Raw genomic sequence first — 13996 nt, 5'->3', positions numbered from 1 at the left:
CTCCTGAGCCACTGTGACTGTGTCCACAGCCTCTGGAGCTGAAGCTCCATCCAGCTTCAGCTCCTCAGCTGCTCTCTGCCAGTGGAGCTGTGAGGAAGAGACCACTTCACAGTCAGTGTGGACAGCAGGAAGCAGCTGGGACACAGCAGCTCTCCGTCTACCTGACAGGAGCCTGAAGCTCGGCCTTCAGCAGCATCTGGTCTGATGTGGATCGGCTGTGGATCCGGGTCCTTTCAATGTGTTTGTGCTGCAGCGTCTCAGTGAAGATCACACTCGTTCTTCTCCATCATCAGTGAGGTCAGCTGAACACCTGTCAGGTGTTGGTGCAGGAGGCTCTGGACGTTAGCTGAAGGTCACCTGGTTGTTTCTGCAGGTCTCAGTAGCTCCGGTGGTGGACTGAGGCCCAGCACTCGTCCTCCTCCAGGTCCCAACAGAACCAGAACCAGAACCAGAACAGGGACCAGTTCTTCCTCCTGGAGACGCCACAGTCCACTGTCGCTTCGTTTGTTTACGTCGTGAGTCAGAGAGTCACAGAGACTGAACAGAGATCTGATGAGGGATTCATGGTCCACAGAACCAGAACCAGAACCAGAACCAGAACCAGCTGTCAGGATCAGACCGAGGCCAACAGGTATTGATCAGATATTGATTGTATATTGACAGACTGAGCTGAGGTCAGCAGCAGCTGATGAATCTGTGCTGACATGTGGATGATGTGTAGAAGGCCACATGATGAAGATCCATCAGAACAGCTTCTTATCATCACTATCAACTGGTTTAACACTTTGAACACCAAACGGATGAAAATGAAATGAATGAATTTTGTTTCTTTTTAAAACGTTCAGTTCAAGAAGTGAACGACCCACCTCAGAGCAGCTTTACAGAACAAACACTTTATGAAACAAGAAGACAGGAAGTGACTGAATGTCTGCTGTAAAAACTTTATTTACAAAGAAACGGAACAATCTGCATCATAGGACCACATGTTCTGATCCACATCACACCTCACATCTTCCTCATCGTCCTGCTGCTCGTCTTCCTCTCCTTCATCTCCCTATTGTTCATGTGACTAAAGAGTCTCAACACCTGAGGATGTTTCCTTGATGAAACAGCTGATTGATCTGATTACACAACTTCAATAAGCTGTTTGTCAACAACAATGAAAAGACAAACTCATCAGTGTGTTTCAGTCCCAGTGTGAACTGCTGTTCACTTCAGCTTCAGTTTACAACAAGAGGTTTTCTGTTCTGACAAACAGTGAAAGAAACTCAACATGGAGCTGTTCAAACCTGTTGTTTGGTCTTGGTTGAGCTTAAATATTTTTACATGTTTGAAATTTGTGTCAAAAGAACAAGTGTTAGGAGTAGAGGGATTGTAGCTCCTCCTTTTCTTTCTTTTCTCTTTGCCTCTGTTTTCACAAATTGGTGGACTGGTTTTTCATGAGAGATGTAAGAGGTGTGGTTAAGCGGTGCTGAGGTGGAGATGACCTCACTTGGAGAGGCATGTGCCTCCCACCCCTTAAATCACGGGAAATAGACTCACCTGGGGGCTGAGAGGCTGAGTCTGCCACGTGGAAGCCGCGAGTGAACATTGAAGACGCGCCGCACCTTATTCTCCTGGGAACCAGCCTGATGCATGAGGAAGACCCATCCACCATCTTTCTTTTAAAAACTCTGAACTGAAAACTGAAGACGGGGCTCGCCGCTCCGGAGAGAGCACCGGTCTGAACTGGCGGCGGTGTCGTCCGGGAAGACCAGCTAACTCCGGTAGGCCGACCTACCTTCACACTGCCCTCTAGGTGAAACCAGTCCATCTCCGTTCTTCCCCTGTTCTCTTCCGATTTTTCCCTGTTAAAATGGTCTTCTATGGAGTTTTTCCTCAGTTGATGTGAGGGTCTAAGGGCAGAGGATGTTGTTATGATGCCATGTGAAGCCCTTTGAGACAAACTGTTTGTAAAAAAACGGGGTATACAAATAAAATTGCCTTGCCTTGCCTGCCTTCCTACTCACACACTCCAGGTTAGGATTAGCACCAATTATGTTTACTACATAAATCTCCCTAGACCCGCTAATTCGTAACACAAGAAACATGTCGATTATTCAGTCCACACAGGCTGATGTGATGTTGTGTTCATTGAGTTAAGAGTTTTGGAAATGTGGCTACAGAACTGAAAAAAGGTTCACAGACTCTGTAAAAAAACAACAACAACTCTATCTTCTTCTTCTATTCTTTATTCAGATTGTGGAGCTGCAGTTTGTCAGAGATCAGCTGTTCTTCTCTGGTCTCAGCTCTGAAGTCCAACCCCTCCCACCTGAGACACCTGGACCTGACCTGGAACAAGCTGCAGGATTCAGCAGTGAAGGATCTTAGTGGTTTTCTGGAGAGTCCAGACTGTAGACTGGAGACTCTGAGGTCAGTTCACTGACTGTTACTGTTGTAGATCTGAGATCTTTGATCCACAACTGAACTTGATTGATCTTCACTCAGAACTTGAATCATTGACTTTGATGTCATGAATGAAGGACGTTTGAAATAGTTGTTGTCTCATGTTTCCACTTGTTCTTCTCTCACACTGACAATGACTCTTCACTTCACTCCATAGTCATCAATAGTCAATAAACTGATCACTTCAGGTGTGTGTGTGTGTGTGTGTGTGTGTGTGTGTTACAGTCCACACAGACTGATGTAATGTTGTGTTCCATGACTTAAGAGTTTTAAAAAGAGACAAAAAACAAACAAACAAATTCTTCTTTTATTCTTTATTCAGTTTGGTTGACTGCAGTTTGTCAGAGATCAGCTGTTCTTCTCTGGTCTCAGCTCTGAAGTCCAACCCCTCCCTCCTGAGAGAACTGGACCTGGGCTGCAACGACCTGCAGGATTCAGCAGTGAAGGATCTGAGTGGTTTTCTGGAGAGTCCAGACTGTAGACTGGAGACTCTGAGGTCAGACTCTGTTTTATTTCTGTGCTCAGATGAATGTGATGTGAAAGTTGTGTTGACACTGAGCTGAGGCTGATGTTATACTGATCCACACTGAGGGTCGTCATGGTGACGGCTGTTTTCTTCTTCTCTGCTTTTAGTCCAGTCAACTACAGAAACACATGTAATGTGTCAGACAATAACTGATCTATAATCAATAGCTGGTGGCTCCTCCTCTTTCCTGAGGCTCTGTGGTGTTTGTAGTGAAACATTCAAAGCCAACATCCCATAATAAGCAGGTGTGTGTGTGCTGGTCAGCAGGTTTTTGTCTCTGAGCTTCATTCAACATGTTTCTATATGTTTGTTGTCATGGCAACAGAGTTCAGCCTCTCACGTTTGTTGTCATGGCAACAGAGTCCAGCCTCACATGTTTGTTGTCATGGCAACAGAGTTCAGCCTCTCATGTTTGTTGTCATGACAACAGAGTTCAGCCTCTCATATGTGTTGTCATGACAACAGTGTTCAGCCTCTCATGTGTGTTGTCTTTAAAACTTGAGCGTGGTCAGTAAACCTCTGATCAATGACTGCGTTTACATGCACTTCAGTACCCCGATTTCAATCGGGTTTTTTAAGTACCCCGATTATTGATCAAATTCGGGGTATGGTGTTTACATGAAGTTAGAGAAACCCGGTTATTCAGTATCCCTGTTTACATGATAAATACAGTATCCCGGTTTCTGATTACGTCTTACGTGCGCATGTACAGGAAAACGTGGCTGTAATGACTTCAAAACAAGTTTCAGTTCATCAGAGTGGTTTTATTTACATGTCCGGTTTCATTTACATGTCCAACTCCAGTCTCCACAGTTACTACACTTCCCATAACTGTTACTAAGTTGCTTCACTACCGTTACTTAGTTGCGTTGCTATAGGCTACTAACCAATAAAAAATGAGACCTCTCTGGCAGATAGCGGCCTTAGTATTACTAAATGCCAACATCCAGCTGCAGATATGGCTCATACATCTCATTATCAGCAATGGGAGGAGAGAGCGACAGCAAATACTCAACATGTCCTCACCTCTTACAGGTATCTGGCTGTCACTGCCATCGCGTAGGACAAGGGAGCTGTGGGTGAGAGTGCGTAGCCGCGATTGGTGGGATAGGGTCGTCCTCACAGAGTTTTCTGATTCTGAATGGCGAGAAAACTTTCGGATGAGTAGGGCATCCTTCAACCGACTGTGTGGTGTCGTTGACCCGTTCATGAGACCGGAGGAAACCGTAGTCTGAGCACCAGTTCCGTTACCAATGCGAGTGGCCATAGTGTTGTACAAACTTGGCAGTTGTGGCGAATATCGACTGGTTGCTAACCAGTTTGGTGTTCACAGAAGCACAGTGAAAAAATTTGTGTATATGTTCTGTCGCGGAATGGTGAACATAGCTATGAGCCACTTCATCAAAGTCCCAAGCCAGGATGAAGCCTCCCTGATAGCCGAGCGCTTTCAAAGAGCCTACGGACTTCCTCAGGTGATCATCAGCTTTTCCTTCTTCTTCTTCTCTTGATCAGTTCCGGCCGGCTGTACGCTATCCAGCGTAATGCTGCCCTCCACAGGTCATAAACAGAACTAATTAACTAGATTTTTACTTCAGGTGATCGGCTGTGTAGATGGAAGCCACATACTTATCCTGCCACCTACTGACGGCTACCGGGACTTCATCAACAGAAAAGGATGGGCTTCTTATGTGTTACAGGGAGTGGTAGATGATCAATACTGGTATGACCGCCCACTCCAGCATGACATAATGTTATTGTCAGTTTTTTAGTGAATTCCAAGTTTGTATGGAATGACTGGTTATCAGGCATCCCCAAGCAAAAATCATGTCAGAAGCCATAAATTCTAATACAGGGAAGATTGAGATGAAAATACACCTTGTAACAGACTATGTTAGTCATCTAACAAAATACTATTTTGTGCTTCAGTTTTTGGAGTGTGACCTGTAAAGTCCCCGGCAGTGCCCATGATGCCAACGTCCTGTGTCAGTCAGATCTGTTCAAAAAGGCTGACCAGTTGCCTAAGGCAAGTCTACAGTATGACAGTATACAATTTCAAAGCTTGCACTTACTTAGAGAAGTGAATTCTTTATATATTGTGAGAATCAAGAGAACAGAGTGTTTTCCTCCAGCTAATAGTCATCTTCTCTTTGTTTTGCAGAGAGTTTTGGAAGTTGATGGACAGGGTGTAAATTTTTTCATCCTTGGTGACCCAGCTTATCCACTGTTAGACTGGCTCATGAAGGGATACACACGGTCTCCAAGACTAACCCCTGAGCAGGACTTGTTTAATGTGTATCTTAGTGCTGCCCGTACCTGTGTCGAAATTGCGTTTGGGAGACTAAAAGCAAGGTGGAGAATTCTTTTGAAAAGGAGCGATCTGCACTATTCATTTTCCCCTTACCTCATTGCAACATGCTGCGCCCTACACAACTTCTGTGAAAAAGAAAAGGACCAAGGCAATCCAAGATGGATGCTTGAGGCAACCATTCTGGAGAAACAATTTCCTCAGCCGAGAGATAATCCCGTGAATGTTGTCAGTGCAGATGGCCAAGCAATTAGAGAGGCACTCAAAAATCACATGGCAGCAAACTTTCCGCTCCGTAAAGGTGTGCGTCTGTGAGCTGAAGATGTTACTACAAACAAAAATATAGGCTACTGTAAATAGTTATTTTGTTTAATTAACAGTTAGAATTATTTCAATCTTTAAATACTTACACTCAATTACAGTTACAATTCTTTAAATACTAAATACTAAATTAACAGTTACAATTCTTTCATTCTTTAAATACTTACACTCAATGAACAGTTACAATTCTTTAAATACTAAATTAACAGTTACAATTATTTCATTCTTTAAATACTAATACTATTTAAATACAACACAACAAAAATACAAATAAATTCAATACAGTTGTACAGTATGTAGTCCATCTGCCCTCACTTTACAGTAACATAAAAAACTACAGCTCAAAAAAAGAGGTCTCAGTGTCACTCTCCATTCCTCTCCCCTGAGAGCTACCAGATGGGGGGTAGTATGGTGGAGAAACATTATAACCGGTGTTAGGAGGACTAGCATAGGGAAACCTTTGTGGAACACTATAAGAGCCTCTCATCCCACTAACGAGTTGGCTCACCATTAGTTCCATGGAGCGACTGCTCTGCTGTATAACCTCAGTAAGAAGCCTACGCTCCCGCTCATAGCTCTCTTGGAGCTGACGCTCCATCCATTCGTTCTGACTTTGCTGGAACCTTTCCAGGAAGTCATGCTGGCGGCTGGGGGTGTTGCGCCTTCTGCACCTTGTCCCCTCTGAAAAGAACACACATAAAATATAAGTTACTTGCTTTAAATTTGGTTAAAATTGTGTAAGCAGTATGTTCATGTGACAACAGCCTTACTTGTTTATATGTACTCTAACTGTAATGGGTTGAAAAAACTAATCTGCCACATGTAATTTGGGATTAGTATTCATTATTTATTTAAGTGCCTCAGATACATTCGTGATGCACTAATCAGCCACACCATTTCAACTTCCTGCCTAATAGGTAGTTTTATATGTTTTAATTTTGTTGTTTAATATAGTAGCATCAAGCTGTGATGCATTGTGTGTGTTCTGACAGTGTCCTATCATAATCAGCATTCCCTCTTTGAGAAATTTGTACTACAGTGGCTCTTCTGTGGGACTGGAGCCCATACTCCCCGCCTGTATTATTAGTTGCTGTGTTGGAGAAGCTTTGAATGCTCTATGTTCGTGTAAAACAATGCATAATTTAAGATAAGACAAACCCTAAATAAAGTGTTTTGCATCATATTCAAGTAGGCTATCTTATTTTTTGCAGTCAGGTACATAGCCTACCACCATTTTCCTGGTTACCTTTACATCCCAATTTCACTGCATCTACTGTATACTGGTAATGAGTACTGGAGTATTCATTTTCCGCTTGTTTTTCATGATTGACCCATTTTTATTATTTTTTTTAAATGTGTGATTACACAAATACTGAGAGTACAGAAATCATTTAAAATGTCCATCCCTACTATGTACCATGTTAAGTTTTATAATTGGAGGGCCTGTCAACCAATATATAGGCCCATACTCAGTCACAGGGTCAAACTTGAAGGATTTACAGTACAGATAACACACATGGGCTGTAACTTGCAGTATGTCACTGGTTACCTTGTGTGGATCGGGAGGATGTGTCAGTAGAAGGATGCACAGAGCTTCCTCCAGCAGATACAGGGAGGCTATCGGCATTTGGGGAGTCCTCACTGTCCTCAGCTGCAGGGGTACTGGCTCTTCCTGAGCTTAAATCAGCTTCAAGGTCATCATCTATAGATAGGAACATTAGGTTAACGTCTTGTATCTGTTTATACTTTTACTTTAACAACACTTTAACTGTTTTATACTTTACTCTCGTGAAAAATACTATATGGGCCTAACCAGTGGTGGCCTATTCAGACCCTTACAGTAAGTTAAAGTAATGTTACTTAGAGTTTGGATATGTCTGGGTGTTATATTTAGTGCATATAGTTAATATATTACTACCGTATTTTCCGGACTAGGCCTATATGTCGCACCGGAGTATAGTCGCATCTGTCAAGAAAACGGGAGTGAAGCCGACCTCTCCTCTGCTTCAGAGAGGGACAGCCTTGCACTGTCGGACCTGAGTCTCTGCTCCGTGTCCGAAGCCCGCTCGGGACTGGAGCAGAGACCGAAGACGGGCCGCATAAAATGCTGTGAAAATACTCTGAATTGACTGGGAGAAGCACTACGGCTCTACTGCCGCGAGTTGTTATTTTGTAGCCTATTCGTATGTGTCGTAATGATCAGCTGTTTCCCCTTGCCTATGATTGGTTCAGTGTGTGTGGTAGTGGCGATTGTTTGTGGTTGTCATGATGATGAGGCCGGTCAGCAAAGAGTGTAAACATAAAGTCCGTCTCCGTTTCTCCGTTCCTGTTTGCCTGTTTTCCTGTTCATCAAGACTTATACCACCACAACGACCCCTCATTCTACACTTAGCCTATAGGCCTACCATACTGCGAACACACTTCACAACAAATAAAAGTTCTGCATTCAAAACTGAGCTACTTTGAAATAATACTTGAATGTACTTTACATAGGCCTAGTTACTGACCACCACGATTTATAACGTTATGTGCTAACGGTAGATAACGTAAAGACCTTACCTGAGTGTAATGATTCATCTTGTGGAGGCTCAGCATCCTCACTGGGGAAGCCAACGTCAACCCCTCTGTCTGCTGCAGTGGCGAGTGGGCGGTGGCCCAGCATTTCGTCCATAATTTTATAAAACTTGAATGGTGACGGATCGGAGCCACTTCTTTTATTTTGTTGTTTCGCCAAATAATAACTTTTTTTGAGCAGTTTCCACCTCGACCTCACTTGCTCCACGCTCCGCTTCGGAAACCCGGCGTCTTGTAATTTATCGGCGACACACTTGAATAAATCCGCGTTTCGATGTTTCCTCCCATCCAAACACCGTGTAATATTGAGTTCTTTCATTACAGAAAGGCAAAATTCAGTCTCCTCATCACTCCAAAAATACGCTCTTGTTGATGTTGTATTCGCCGGCGCCGCCATGTTGTTAGTTGTAACATATCTATGGTAACGGTTACGTCAGCTGGCTGAGCAGCTTTCAGATATCGGGGTACTGTGTTTACATGCTCCAGTATCCTGATTTCTTTCGGAGTTCTCCGGGCAGCAAAATCGGGTTTCTCAAAATCGGGATATGAGCTTATCCCGATTTCTGGAATCGGGAAATGGTGTTTACATGCGCAAACACAAATTTGGGGTACTTAAAAAACCCGATTGAAATCGGGGTACTGAAGTGCATGTAAACGCAGTCAATGTGGCTGCTCAACATGAGTTTGTCTGGATGGAGCCACAGGTGGAGCTGACAGGTGAAGAGGCGGAGTCACTGCGTCTGTGTTGAAGCAGCAGCAGCTTCTCATGAATATTAATGAGCTGTTTTCTCTCTATGTGACTGTTTAACCTGCTTCCTGTTGCTTCAGCTGTTGGACCTTGATTTTTAGGGGCCAGGGAGCGTAAGCTGTTGGGAACCTTTCTTCTTCTTCTTCTGTAAAACTTATAAAAACCTTTCTTGCTCAATTGTCACCAATTTGCTGCGACTGCATCTTCAGACCGTCCTCCACAAAAATACCACCTGGTGTTTTGATATTTGAAAAATTGAGCCTCCAGTGCATGAAAACGTTTACATTTATGTATTATCAGATTTTTTTCTTGATAACAGCTTGACATTTTAACATTTTTTTAAATCTTCCTTGACAGCTGCTGTCACCATGGTGACGACCTGAATCCATTTAATAAACCACACACCAGGTTTCACTTCCAGATAATTAGCTCAATGAGTTAGGAGCTGGTTCTTGGTGTCAGAGGTTAAAGTCCCAGCTCCGGCAGAATGGACATCAGAGAACTGATGTTCTTGTTCCTATTTGTGTGTTGTTTCTTAAAATTGCCTAAAGTTGTATAACATTGCCCCGACCACTGCTGCGATCGGTCGGGGGTAAACTTGTTCTAAACTTGTTCTTTCTGAAGCTTCTTCAGCTCTGAACAGATGATGAGACACTGAACACTGTCAACAAGGAGCTTTGTCCTCAACTCACTGCTTTTATTCTTTATTCAGATTGTGGAACTGCAGTTTGTCAGAGATCAGCTGTTCTTCTCTGGTCTCAGCTCTGAAGTCCAACCCCTCCCACCTGAGAGAACTGGACCTGAGTGGAAACAACCTGCAGGATTCAGGAGTGAAGGATCTGAGTGGTTTTCTGGAGAGTCCAGACTGTAGACTGGAGACTCTGAGGTCAGTTCACTGACTGTTACTGTTGTAGATCTTAGATCTTTGATCCACAACTGAACCCCACCAGGTTAAATCGGTCTAATGGTTTATTATATGATAGAAACACACCATCTTCCAATGAATCACTAATAGAGCTTAAACCTGAAGCATGTGTGTTCATCTCTCTCGCGCTCTGTTTAGATAAATAAACACAAATCGCTACAGGGCCCAACTCGTCATGTAATGAACAGGCAGCAGCTGCAGCGACAATCACACACCTATAATATGTGTGTGTGTGTGTGTGTGTGTGTGTGTGTGCTGCTCATGATCCAGTGGATTAATAGAGAGCTCGGGTGGGACACACGGATCTAAATGCTCTGACCACTGACCAGAGGGATCAAAGACGGGTGAAGGCCGCGGTGACGTCCCTCAGTCTGGGACCGGGACTGAGAGACGGAGCTGAGCAGCCAGGTACTGAAGAGGAGAGGAGAGGAGAGGAGAGGAGAGGAGAGAAGCGCACTGGAGGAGAGACTTTTAACACAGCTGAAAAACTGTTACAGAATCAAACGTGAGGAAATGCAGAGATGTAAGATCATGGGGCTCTAGTAGGCATCAAATCAATAAACGCATAAGTTTTGGCAAAGTTTTGTCAGTTAGTACATGGTTTTCAGACGTGGTAAATAAAGACGCAAAAACAGCCACTGCAATCTCTTCCTGGTTTGGTAAATCACATTGCACGCACTAAATGAATCGATTTGCATCTACTCCTCCCAGTATTTTGCACGTTCTGACTGAAACACCCATATTTACATATTCGTCAAGGCAAACACGCTAAATGGATCGCACGTGCTATTTTGTCCGTTTGAGAGACGCAATCCTCGGTGCGTCCGGTTAGTAGATCAGGTTCCACGTGTGTTTGCGCGTGCAATCATGTTTGCACACGTTTTAATACAGGCAAACCTTTGGTAAATCCGGCCCCATGACTTTCTTTAACTCTGTTCTTACTGTATGTGTCTGCCTGAAAGGTTGTCGAAGCACAGTGGAGCAAATAAAAGTTTGATGTGAAACAGATTTTTTTTAAATAATAAAGTAGGCTATATGAATTTAGAAGCACATGGTTTCTTTCTTCTTTTAAAAAAAAATCATGTTATTAAATAAGTATCGAGAATTGTGGAAATTTACTGGTATTGGTATAGACTACTGAAATTCTGGTATCTTGACAACCCTACTTGTAACGTTAGCTACAAGGTGACAATAGCAGTTCTCTCAAGTGGTTGTGTGTGTGTCCAAATGTGTGTGTGTGTGCCTGCATTCGCTTGTGTTTAGGGCGGTGGGTGAGGGCACAAAAAAAGTATTTGCACCGGCGCCTATCACCATGATGTTAGGCCTGTGGCCACAAACCCCCCAATCAGAACTGTATAGCCGGTCTGTGGTCAGGAAGGCCACCCTGATCACAGAAGATCTCTGTCAGCCCCTCCACCACTGCTTCCAGCTGCTGCCATCAGGCAAACATTATAAGGTTCCACTAGCCAGGAAAAACATCCACCCTGAATAATCAAAAATGAACACAACTCCTGCGACATGTCTGGAAACATAGACAAATGGTAGGCTATTTTTATCCCATTCAGATCTCTCAGACCTCTCTTTCCTTCATCTGTGCTGATCACCGTGTCCCTGGTCCACTGCCTCAGGAAGTGGATCACAACCGGTCTCGGTGCCAGTTGCCTGTGCAGCCATTCCCTCTAATTCCTCATTTCAACACCGAGCCCGTCTGAAATGATCTTCTGGACACAATCAGGCAGAGTCCCGTCAGTTCCAAAGGTCTCCTTCAGTCCCACCAGTCTGCTTTGGTTCAGAGCCTCCATGTGTTGATCCTTCCTCCCCCTGTCACTCAGCAGCTGCTCCCACATCATCAATAATCAGAATGTGGCAAGGTGAAGAGGCCCGGGCGGGGATTGAACCCAAAACCAGTCACCCAAAGGGACATCCCCTTGGCCAAGTAGCCAGGGCGCATGATCAATTGGAGGCATAGTGACAGGACCCTCAACTGTCACAAATAGTCTGGTCACTTTAGGTGTGTGTGTGTGTGTGTATTCTGTCCTCAGTGTGTGTGTGTGTGTGTGTGTGTGTGTGTGTGTGTGTCTGTACACACATCGACAGATAGCGAACAAGAGAAACTCAGAGACTGGAGTAACGTTGAATGGTCTTTACTGATGCTTCTCTGATCAGACTCTCTGCACGGTGTCATGTGACTAAGGCCCTATCCACACAAATCTGTTTTTTTCGAATCCGGATAAATACTTTATCGGATCGGCCTTGTGGGCCGTTGGGTCGTTATCACTGGATCCATGTAGACGCAGATATTTCTGGAAACGGTGTCGTGTTTACGGAGATTCTTTTCAAAACGATTAAGAAAAAGATGGGATTCAGTGAAGCCGCGTTTTCGTGTGGATGGGGCCTAAATCTACTTATCAGAACAAAGGCTGGAATTAAACATGAACCAATGAGCTTCTCTTAAACACCAGTAGGGGGAGAAAGAGCAATAAGACTACAGGCAACATTCACTAGAACATGACTGTGTGTGTGTGTGTGTGTGTGTGTTAGTCCTGGATCAGGACTGGACCTTCAACCTTTGATCCAGTTCAGTCCTGAATCAGAGAGTTGTAGTCAGTGTTTAGTCCAACAGGTATTGATCTGATATTGATTGTATATTGACAGACTGATCTGAGGTCAGCAGCAGCTGATGAATCTGTGCTGACATGTGGATGATGTGTAGAAGGCCACAGGATGATGAGCCACAGGAACACAAGGACAAAGTACCTCTACTGGTCGTTGATCAGGACATATCTGATCAATTATCAATCACTCAATCTTCTTCTTTTATTCTTTATTCAGATTGGGGGGCTGCAGTTTGTCAGAGATCAGCTGTTCTTCTCTGGGCTCAGCTCTGAAGTCCAACCCCTCCCACCTGAGAGAACTGGACCTGAGCAGAAACAAGCTGCAGGATTCAGGAGTGAAGGATCTGAGTGGTTTTCTGGAGAGTCCAGACTGTAGACTGGAGACTCTGAGGTCAGTTCACTGACTGTTACTGTTGTAGATCTTAGATCTTTGATCCACAACTGAACTTGATTGATCTTCATTCAGAACTTGAATCACTGACTTTGATGTCATGAATGAAGGACGTTTGAAATGGTTGTTGTCTCATGTTTCCACTTGTTCTTCTCTCATGACTCTTTGTGCGTGCGTGCGTGTGTGTCATAGACGCTGCCAGGATTTTTCCTCTACCGGTGCTAAGGGGGGGCTTGACCAATACGTGAGGGTGCTAAGAAAATAATCGATTTTCATGATTAGGTAACTTTATAAAGAGGTTCTGTTTTTTTTAAATAAAAGCAGCTATGATACACAGCACAAGCATGAGTATTTTTTAACTGAATTTGGCCAAAGAATAAATCAACAAAATAACTAAGCCTCATACAAGCGACCACAAGGCAATGGCAAAAATGTTTCACGTGCAGGTGACACATTCAGCACCGGACAGCAGCCATGCGCCTACGACAAGTGTATTTATTCCATTAATGAAAACTAACAACTATGCATTCACTGGCAATATTGTCTGTGATCACAAAATTATAACTTAAGAAATTAAATTAACAGTGAAATCAATAACATGTGTGTTTAATCAATCCATACATCATGTGCATACCCTCTTACAACAAACACCATGTGCCTGTTAACTGGGCACGGCACACACTTAAAGAGCGCAAAAGGAACAGGCTAATCACAATCTTGGTGATTATATTTCTACTGCAAACAAAAATACATGCCACGTCCTGCTGTGCATCCGTTACAGTGTAACAGATTAAAATCTCACTTTATCAGATGAATTGTATCACTCACCAGAGTTGTTTTATAGGAGGATGATGCGTCTATTGCTGGGTTTTGGTCTTCATTTTCTACCACTCGTTTTTTCTTTATCACAAAACGATCCAGCTAGCTAGCCTTAACCTAAGGCGCGAGTATCCATGGTGAGTATAAACAAAAGACGCCCCCCCTGTCCCTCACACGCACACACAGATACACCAATCAATGGGGTAAGTTACAGGCACAGCACAAACAGGCAAGCGGGGATTTTATTGGACCTCGGGAACTTTTTAATGTTTTTTAACTTAAAATATATATTAAAATATAAAATTAAATGCTTGAAATATTTTTTAT

The 13996-nt window shown here is 43.6% G+C and overlaps 1 protein-coding gene across 1 annotated transcript in view; it reads left to right on the top strand.

The window, feature by feature from the left end:
- Positions 1-424: 424 nt before the first annotated feature.
- The window catches only part of LOC146960953 (uncharacterized), a gene marked incomplete at its 5' end in the record, with an annotated part of 76442 nt that continues 62870 nt past the window's right edge, over positions 425-13996 (top strand). Inside the window, 5 exons of the mRNA XM_085771908.1 lie at positions 425-631; positions 2239-2412; positions 2768-2941; positions 9632-9805; positions 12677-12850. Coding sequence (XP_085628034.1) covers positions 425-631; positions 2239-2412; positions 2768-2941; positions 9632-9805; positions 12677-12850 — 903 coding nt within the window. The remainder of the gene's footprint in view (positions 632-2238; positions 2413-2767; positions 2942-9631; positions 9806-12676; positions 12851-13996) is intronic.

This window comes from Trachurus japonicus, unplaced genomic scaffold (assembly GCF_045865225.1).
Source record: "Trachurus japonicus isolate A0001 unplaced genomic scaffold, Traja_1.0 AP029792.1".
Classification (NCBI taxonomy): Eukaryota; Metazoa; Chordata; class Actinopteri; order Carangiformes; family Carangidae; genus Trachurus; species Trachurus japonicus.
Note: the sequence above shows the minus strand (reverse complement) of the source record. Positions and strands in the feature narration are given on the sequence as shown.